The 10,202-nt window shown below is 44.3% G+C and overlaps 1 protein-coding gene across 1 annotated transcript; it reads right to left on the bottom strand.

The window, feature by feature from the left end:
- Positions 1-1,799: 1,799 nt before the first annotated feature.
- On the bottom strand, positions 1,800-9,879 carry LOC107299388 (leucine-rich repeat and fibronectin type III domain-containing protein 1-like protein). The gene is made up of 3 exons (XM_015828752.1): positions 9,868-9,879; positions 4,245-5,642; positions 1,800-2,463 (listed from the first exon to the last, which is right to left on the bottom strand). Exons 2-3 carry the CDS (start codon positions 5,621-5,623, stop codon positions 1,962-1,964), a joined length of 1,881 nt encoding a protein of 626 aa, XP_015684238.1. The 5' UTR covers positions 5,624-5,642; positions 9,868-9,879; the 3' UTR covers positions 1,800-1,961.
- Positions 9,880-10,202: the final 323 nt, after the last annotated feature.

The raw sequence follows: 10,202 nt of genomic DNA, 5'->3' as shown, positions 1-10,202 counted from the left end.
GCCAAAATCCAGCCAAGCAGAAAACAGAAACAAGAGATAGAAGAAGAGAACAATAATAGCAAAGAACTCAAAAACAGTCATAAATCCCAAGAAAAGAAATCAAACAATGAGGTACGGAGTGATGAGAAAAAAGAAAAACTCAACAATTAGGAAATGCAGGAAACATATCCAAGGACAGGCATAAAGGTCTTAAATGGTTATATACAAATGCTCAACGCTTGATGAACAAACAGGGTGAACTAGAAGCAATAGTACACGAGGGCAGGTATGACATCGTTAGCATTACAGAAACATGGTGGGACGAAACCCATGACTGGAATGTACGGATGGATACAAATTGTTCAAAAGAAATAGATCTATAAAAAGAGGAGGGGGAGTTCCACTATATGTAAGAGAACACTACATATCTACAGAAATGCACATGATCAAAGATAAAACCCCTCCAGGATGTATATGGAAAGGAAAAAAGGGACATTGCCATAGGTGTATATTACAGGCCAACCAACCAATCAGAAAGAAATAGATGAACTATTTGCCAGCCGATTAACAAAACAAAACTGGTGTTCCATCACTGGAGGTTTTTAAGAAGAGACTAGACAGTCACTTGTCTGAAATGGTATAGGTTCTCCTGCTTGAGCAGGGGGCTGGACTAGAAGACCTCCAAGGTCCCTTCCAGCTCTATTCCATTCCATTCTATTCTATTCTATTCTATTCTATATGCCGTAAACCTGCTGCTCAAAGATTTATAGCAATAACGACTGGAGTTTGCTTAGCAAATAGACTCCCCACACACAGGAAGTCTTTTAGGCTTTCTCTATTTTGCCCTAAGAGAGATGGGGAGGGGGGATGTCAGGGACTAATCCTGTTCCATTGTCAATGTAATAAAGCTGGTATCTGGCACTCATCAAAACAAGGTATAGGAATCCTCATTTAACAAGAGTAATCAGGACTGGAATTTCCATCACTAAAGTCATGTGGTCATAAAATGTGACATCACATGACCCCCTCATTTAGCAATAGCAACCTGGCATTCCCCCTTCCTGTCATTAAGCAAGGACTTCACCTGTTTTGGGATCTCCTGCCAGGTTCTCAGAAGCAAAGTCAATGCAAGGGGCAAGTCCCAGGGGGCTGGCAAGCAGGTCAGTGAGTGGGGTAAGTGCTATAGGTTAGGGTTAGGTAAGTCAGGTGTGGGGGGGGCTGCTACAGTGCCATGTGCATGCAAGTCTGCGTGCAGTATGGAATATGAGACCTCTCGGATTTTGTACTCCATGGTCTGGGGAGAAAAGGCAACGAGAGCAACTGACCGAAGCCCCTTGCAACCTCCCTTGCTGGCTTCCCCCTCCTTGTGAGAAGCCTTCACGGAAGGTCACCAGTGGCAACCATGTGGCTGTGGGATGCTTGAGCTGTTTAAGCTCAGGCCGGTTGCCAAGCATCCCAGTCACCATCCCAGGATCGCAGGGGTGCTGCACCAGGGGGAACTTCCATGATCTGTTGTAAGTGCGCTTGTTCACCATCGCAACTTTGAGCAGTGGTTGTTAATTGAGGAATTTGTGTACCAGTCTTCCCTAAACCTTTCTGTTCTTTGAACTCTGGCAGTTCCACTGACATTTTTTAGCACTGTTTGTTTAAATGCACTTCCTCCTCAGCATACTATTGTGAAATATGACCTAGGGTGCTGAAGGGAAGTGCATCTGTTTAGTAGCACGTAACCTGCAGTATACGGAGCTTTTGTAAGTACCGATCTAGACTTGGTTGCAAATAAATAAGAATGACTAAAAACTTTCAAAATCACACACTTTATATTTAATATAGTGCAACAAAAATAGTTAGGAATGCAAGAACTTTTACAGTTTAAAAAAATAGTGTTTAAAACCATCTGATCTTAAAAATAGACAGTGAAGCTTAAAATACAACTACATTAGTTATTTTTTAATGCTTCTTGCCTGGGACCAGCATAACTATTAAGGAAAGACTTCATTTCTTAAAACAGACACTTCTGTAGAGACTGCTCGTTCGTAGTCAAAGTCTAGTATATTTTTGCCTCTGAATGGTGAGCTTGAACGTTCTTGCTGGATCCATTCAGCCAGTTTGGAACTGGAATGTACCAGAGAGTTACTTTGACTACCGTTGGTTTGAGAGCAAACATTATTCACTTCAGGGTTTTTGGTTTTGTGATGGTTGATGTAAACTTTGTATTTCAGTAGAAGTATAAAGATAAAAACAAGGACAGACGCCACAATGATGCCTCCAATGATAATAATCATGGTTCCACCAAGAAACTGTGCATGGAGGGACTGACACTGCTGGTATGCCTCCTCCGTGGAGAACTGCACACACCCTACCACGAGGGTTGCTGTCAGAGAAGTGACACCATCATCATAAACAGCAAGGACACACAGGTCATAGTCCCGCCCAGCAACCAGATCAGTCAGGAAGAAAGACTTGCTAGAAGCTGGGATCATCCTGCAAGAGAAGACAAACTCAGTCTATATAGCAAGAGAACCACACAGCATCATCACTCTCCACTTTCGTGATTTCCTGAAATGCTAAAAGGATGAATAGGGTAGCCGTTGGCTGTGTAGGCAACATAAGTGTCCGTTGGTGGCCATGAGGGTGTTAAAATGGCAAAGTGTGCATTATGATATCGTGATGCCTTCTGCCTTCTTCTCCTGGCATCACAGTATTGCACACAAGTATATATGGAGTGCAATTTGTGTTTTAACATCACAATGTACTCGCCCCTGTGGACACCTTATGCCCGTGAGTCAAAGGGGCAGCCACCAGTTACTTGCCTGGTGAACACAGGGCAACATTGACACAAAATGATGCAAGCAGGCAAACTTCACAAAGGGAATAGAGCGATGTGACTGAGCGCAGATGGGCTGCTCCTTTGGCCCGCCTCTGTTGACCAATCTCCTTGCATCAAAGCTGAATCTATGCCTGAGAAGCTTCGGTTGCCACTTTGTTCACTTTGAACAGGAAACGGCTTTGATGGCAACAGCCATTTGCCAGCTTTGGAGATCCACCTAAAACTTCAAAGGGATGACCTTTAGCCTCTTTGGTCCAAACGCAATTGAGTGCAGACAGCTGACATGAGAAGGGATCCACTACCACCGTTTTGGACTGTTATAGCATCTTTATTAAAAGGCTGAAGCTTTCGTGAGCTGTGTATCTTCAGGTAAACTGCAGCTGATGAAGGCTTCTGCCTTTTGATAGCATTTCTTGGTTGGAAAAGGAGCTACTGGACCCCTTGTGGGTATAGGATATCATGGGGCTACAGAAGGAATTTCATAAGTTTGTATGGTTTGTATGGTAATAACCAAGTTTCTTGGTTATTAACATAATGAGATGGATGGTCGTACAAGTGGAAATAAATGCATGCATGCATACATTATTTTAGATTGCCCAGTAACCAAAGGGTTCTTAAAAATAGCATTAAACCTATTTTTATGAGGTCTTCTGTAACATCAACACACAAGACTGTGTTTTTTTAACTGCTTCAAGTTGATGGTGCATTCTTATTCTTTCTTTGACAAAGCAACATTATAGTCTCTATATATGGTATATACATATTTAAATTCTGTTTTTCAATTATGTAAAGGCCTGACATATAGGTTTTTCTCTGACTAACCTAGGCCATATTTCACCTGCCATGGGGAGCAGAATTGGGACTGGCAAATTGAGGAAATTAACCCAGGGAGAGAGGGGAGGGAGGGAGGGAGGGAGGAAGGAGCTCTATCCCCAGCTACTGTTAGGCTTAGGCCTAGGAAGCAATTTCAGAGAACTAGGAGACCATGAGTTCTAATCTTGCCTTAGGCATGTGGCCGGCTGGGTGACCATGGGTCAGTCACTCTCTCTCAGCCCTAGTAAGAAGGCAAGATGAAACCCCTTCCAAAAATGTGGCCAAGAAAACGAAAGGGACTACTCCAGGCAGTCACCAGGAATCGAGACACAAAAATGAAATGAAATTGACCAGCCTGTTTTTTAATGCAATTCTCATCTATCCTGTATGGAGTTCTAGTTTAAAAGGAACGTGAGGAACTAAGAGCCCTGGCTTGGATTTTCCCTTTTGAGTGGGAGATGTTTCTCTTTTCATTCTGCCTCATGAGGATCTTCCTTTTACCATCCCAACTCATTCCATGCGAAGGCGTCAAGCAAGCAGTTTTACTCCTCTAATCACCGAGCTTTCTACCACTGCACCATGCCAGAAATAAACTTGAAACAAGCCTGGCAAGAATGCATACCTGTACACCAGGATGTCATCAGCAGAACTGTTGTACTGGATCTGAAACATTCTCATCCCGGGAATATGGTGCTGTGAAGACCACTGGATGAGGGCAGAGGATGAGGTCAGCTCAGCAATGGCCACTTTCCTCTCTTGGTGAGATTTGGTTTCATTAGAGAAGCTGGACTTGGCCGAGATGAGGATATCCGATGGGCCTGTCTCAGCTTCTTTGCCAGAGTTTGTGCTGTTAGCGAGATGAGGATATGGGCTGACCAGAAGTTCAACTGGTGCAGTGGACTCCCCTGCAGCGTTGGATGCTATACAAGTATACATGCCGTGCTCTTCCATGGAAGTCTCTAAAATGTCCAAAGTCCCATTCTCATAGGAAATTGTTCGAGAAGTGTTGGAGACCAATTTTCCTCCCGGTGAAATCCAGCGCACATATGGTTCTGGATCACCTACTGCTCTACACTTCAAGGAAACGCTCTGTCCTTCCATGATCACTTGCTTTGCCGTTCTGCGAGTGATCATTGGTGGTTCGCAAACAAACTCCTCCTCCTTAATGGACCAGAAGTACTTGCCCATCAACTCGGGTGGGGAGGCACAGGTTTCCAGGTCATCTTCCCTAGTCAGGCGCCGCAGCCACACTAGCTCACAATTGCAGTGTAGCGGGTTCCCTCCAAAGCTCAGGACCAGAGAGGACAGAGGGGTGCCCTTGGGCTTGGCGTAGACAGGGATGCGGGAGAAAAGAGGGTCTGGAGGGATCTTCCTGAGCTGGTTAGAAGTCATGTCCAGCCGAGCCAGTTTGTGGAGGTCAGAGAAGATGCCTTCAGGAACAAAATCTATGAGGTTATGATCCAAACTAATAGTATTGGCATTTGAAAGCTTCCCAACAGTTTCCCAGGGGACATTAACAAGATTGTTATAGGATAGATCCAGATCCTCAATTATGTCAATAAAATCATCAAAAGATCCAGATGAAATATAATGTAACTGGTTGTTACTGAGAATTAAGTGGCGAAGGTTGATCAACCCTTTGAAGTGATCCTCATCAATATAGGTGAGTCGGTTACTATCCAGGTGTAATGCATGAAGGCCTTTAAGATCAAAAAATGCATAAGGCATAATATGACTGATTGTATTTCGTGATAATGTTAAATGGATCAGGTCTGTCATGTTTGCAAAATCCTTCCTTCGCAAACTCGTGATGAAATTATCCATCAGTCGGAGTTCTGCTGTCCGTCGGTCAATGGCAGGAGGGACAAAGAGCAGCCCGTTCTTCGTGCAGAGAATGGTGAAAGAGGGGGACACCGTCTGGCAGCTGCAGCGCATGGGACACATCAGGGCCCTCATAGCCATGGTGCTCATAACCAGAAGGCAGAAAACCCACTTTTCCATGGTAAGAGATAGAGGGCACCTAAAAAAAAAGAAACAGAAAAATCCATGAAGGTGAATTTGAACAAAACATGCTTTAGAAGTAAAAAAAAATAACGGAAAGCAGCATTTGCCTGGGAGTCTACTTGGTTACTCCTATATCGGGCTAATTTTTCAGCGAATCTATCTGCTGTGGACATTTAAAAAAAAAAAAAAGCCTGAGACTGAAAGAGATCATAGAGGCTTCAGATTTCAATACTGCCTGTCTTATCTTATGCCACATCAATAATTAATGACAGCATTGTTCTTGCAATTTTATATATTCTAATGTGATGTCCTTGAGGCTGGATGCACTTAGAAAGATGCATTCAGGATAGATCGGATCAATGTGCTCCTGTGAGAATTACATTTCTTCCTTTCCAGCCGCATTAATCTTTTGAAACTATTCAGGGTGCTTACTGTAGTTCATTCCAGAAACTGTTACACTGACATTGCCCCTGCTTCCTTTAAAGACAACAGATACAGTAACTCTGTTTACTGTTTCAGCAAAAAGGCAAGAAATGTTAGATAAAACCATGAAAAATAACTTATATATGTCCGTCGGAATTTTGCCTCGGTCTGCCACAAAATGTCAGGAATGTTCAGGGCACCCCAGGAGGTGGAACTCCTCGATCTGCCACGAGGTTCTTTTTTATACCTGGATCAACTATCCTGCTGCCTGGTTTGATTTCTAAGGTGAGCCAAGGGCCAAGGTGGATTGCCACATCTGTCACACTACTTTCCTACCAATTAATTCCATGGTGTTTCCTTGTTGTTATAATACAGTGATGGCGAACCTTTTAGAAACTGAGTGCACAAAAACTGCCCCCCACCTCTGGCCCCGCTCCGCCCTGTCCACTGGGTCACCCACCACCTCCACAGCCCGCCACAGATCACCCAGGCAGCCCAGCAGCGCCATGGCGGCCATGCCCTTCGCCCGTGCCCTGCATCATCATCTGCGCGTAACGGGGCGCAAAGGGTGGGGGTCTTGTCCCCACTGCCCAGCTACCATGTCCTTGGCTCCACTGCTTCATGTGGGCCTCACCCAGGGGCAATTCTCCTCCAGGGGGGCTGCTGGTGAGGAGGGGGCTGTGGGAGAAGGCGGGGCTGGGGAGATGGTGCATATGCCCACAGAGAGGGCTCCGAGTGCCGCCTCTGGCGCCCGTGCCATAGGTTCGCCACCACTGTTATAATAGGTCCAGCTTGCTTCGTTTTTGAGGGGATGGAGCTGATATTTGACAATGACAGGAATACGAAAGGTATCTCACTTTTCTATCCCTAAATGGAAACTCCAACCCAGCAACTGAAATATAACCTCCTTTGGTTAGAGTGCTAATAGCAAACTGTAATATTTAACATTGTTTCCTAATGCTGATCTTAGCAGCAGCGTGTGCCTCAAAAGAAAGAAACAATGTCTACTTCTGAGGCAGCGTTTCTACAAACCATTCCAGCCGCTGCCAGACAAGATTATTCCTTATAAGACGGGCAAGGCACCGTGAGACCCGTTCAGCTTCTTCAGGCTGAAAATACTGGTGATTCCTGGTTCCTATTTACTTGGCTCACTGCGGTGGCTTTTAGCTGCACTTTGTCCATTGCTGCAAACAGAAAAATATAAGTATGATACAAACAGAAGCCTTCCAGCTAGTAGTCTTCTCATTATTTTGAAGGGCCAAATTCTTTTCCTACCACAAGCTTCTTGCGATAGAACACAAAGTTGACAGCAACTATTTGCACATCTCTCACTTAATTTTTATCCTCTATTATTCCAGTGTTTCAAAACTGCTCTTCTGAAAAGTCCATAAATTAAATGCAGGGGGGGGGGGGAAAGCTTCTGCTCACTTAACAATAACCCCGTCTGGGCTGGAGAGAAGCTACTCCAAGAAGCTCAAGGACAGGCTGCCTGATCAGACCAGACCAACGCTCCCCCCCACACATACATTCTCGCTCAGTGTCAGGAGAGGATGCTGAAGAGCAGCCACAAGACTCCTCTCTAACTTGCTTTACACTGCAGTCTCTGAAGAAACCCTCCCTAACCTCTCTCCACCTCAGGGGGGGAGGGCGTTCATTTCCTGGTTCCATGACCAGTGAGTCTAGAGAAGCAAACTCTTTCATGTGAACATAGTATATGGGTTTTTTTTCCGGCCTGCGTGTATGACCAAAATATGGTCCTGAATACAGCACTTCTTCCTTTGGGAATGTCCTTGGTTCCCTTCTCCATCACAAGAGCATTTTAGTTAAGGGGCAATAATGTTTCCACACAATCAAATCCCCCCCCCCCAATCACTTGAACAATCACCGATCAACCTGGCGTTTAACAGTTCATGAATAGCTGATCAACAGCCACCAATTGCTCCATTTGTTGCAGCCTCCACTGAGGTTACCACCGCTGATCAATAGTTTCTGTGGCCCCCAAAGATCTACCAAGCCACCCACAACCCACATCTTCGCTCACCAGAGAAACTAAATTTGTAAACCACCAAAATTCTAAGCTTCTCACGAAACCTGAATGTTGCCTTGGTGCCATTACAAAAACAAAAACCCACCCTGGGTTACCTGGAACAACCCAGAGAAGGAAGATAGGTGGGGCTTAGGTTTCCTTTCTTCAGGACCTGCCGCCTCACAGGTGGAAAAGACATAACTGCCACAAAATAAAAATGCTAATTTAGAATCACCCAAGGGTCTCTAGGCCATGCATACTGTACTTTGTTTTTTTTGACTGACAAACATATTCCAGGACAGGCTCAGGTCTTCTTTCCATCCCATCCTCTTTACAGAGAGATGATTCAGCAGCCTACTTTTTTCTGCAGAGGACCCATGCATTTCCTACAAGATAAGCTTGTGCAAAATATTTTCCCCCATAAACAAAATTCTTCCTCTATCCACTGGAATCCCAAGTCTGCTTCTAATTTCCTTGTCATTACAAAGGTTAAAAATGAACTTGAAAATCCTAGCTTTTAACAGCTGACTCAACTACTGAATGTCCCTTCCAAAAATGCAAAATCAGAATTTGTCCCATCTTTGCTGCAAATTTTCCTACAGCCCAAAAAAACCCACCAAACAATTAATTGCATAATTTTCAAGCCTGGCAGGCATGTCGCCATGCAGGTATTACTCCAAGCACAGCTTCGGAACCTCTGTTCAGTTACAGTCTGTTAAAAGAACAGGGCTGCCCATTGAGGGATTCGGTATCCTTGCTTCTGCAATCAGAAAGGGTTTCTATGGTGCTGGACTATCTCCACAACCTGCTTTCCAGAGAAATAGCCATCTCAGCTTGCTGCAAGCAGATTGGCAAGGCCTGCTGCACTATCAAACTCTTCATAACATTCCTTTTTATGGATGATCTTTTTCCCAGAACAGAACACACCTTGGTGTGGGAATCTTAAGACCATATTGACTTTTGATTATTCAAATGGAAGCCCAAGCACTTCCTAAAGAAACCATTCCCTTTATAATCAGCAGGAACACATCAGAAACAAATCCACCATATCACAAAAAAAATTTGGTGTCTCCTTTGAGAGGGACTTAAAACGTTCCATTTACAGTGCAATGGCACCAGAGTGAGGAGAGGGCGCACCTCCAGATCTCCAGGGAAAGGCTGTTCCCAAGAGAAAGGCCATGGTGGAGAAACATCATCTCCAACTTGCCCACCCTGGATTCTCACTCGCAACCTTCCTTCTCAAGACATGTGGACCATACAGGGAGATTCCAGTCTGTCTTAATCCCACTATAGGGTGTTAGTCAGGCTCCATTTCAGATGCTGGGTTGAGTTCTGTAGACCTCAGTTAAAAAAAGACATTGGTAACATTGAGCGAGTCCAGAGACGGGCAACAAAATGGTGCAAAGTTTGAGGGACAAAACCTATCAGGAGAGATTGAAGGAACTGAATATGCACAGTCTGGAGGACAGAAGGGAATGGGGGTACATGATTGAAACCTTTAAATATATTAAGGGTGCCGATAAGATTCTAGAATCAGTGTTTTCAATATTAAAATATTGACATTTTATTGAAATACTTCAATATTTCAGTTTTCTATGCTTCCAGGTTCTCTTTCCTCATTCTAGAAATAGGGACGTTTTGTCTTCTACCACTAAGCTTCTCTGAGCAACGGAGAGACATCAGCTCCACATTCTGAAGGGACAGAGAGCAACAGAGCAACCTTTTGACCAGGCAGAAAAAGCACAGACAGAGGGGAGGAAAGAGGCAAGATAAGGAGAGATTCTGCTCTTACTTTTTAAGTATTCCTTAAGTTCACTGCTAAATGAGCTCCAGCCATGCATCTACTTCCTTCAGAAGCTCCTTCCTGTTGGATGAACTTGATGTGATAAGTCTTCTACACAAACTTGCATTTTCTCTGCTAACCCAGCAGTTGTAGTGGTCTTGGAGGAAGTCATTCTCCCTGCAATTACAGAGACCATTTTTTGTACTGGAATTCTACTATAGCAGAAACTTTGGCAGGCGATGGAACAGATTGCAATAAAATGGTTATGTATGGACACGTGGATATAATAAAAGGGGCTGTGTATGAATACAAGCATGTATTTCTGTTTATATGGCTGCCCATCT

This window comes from Protobothrops mucrosquamatus, unplaced genomic scaffold (assembly GCF_001527695.2).
Source record: "Protobothrops mucrosquamatus isolate PMUCROS unplaced genomic scaffold, P.Mucros_1.0 scaffold4860, whole genome shotgun sequence".
NCBI classification, from domain to species: domain Eukaryota; kingdom Metazoa; phylum Chordata; class Lepidosauria; order Squamata; family Viperidae; genus Protobothrops; species Protobothrops mucrosquamatus.
This window is presented reverse-complemented; position numbering and strand designations above follow the sequence as displayed.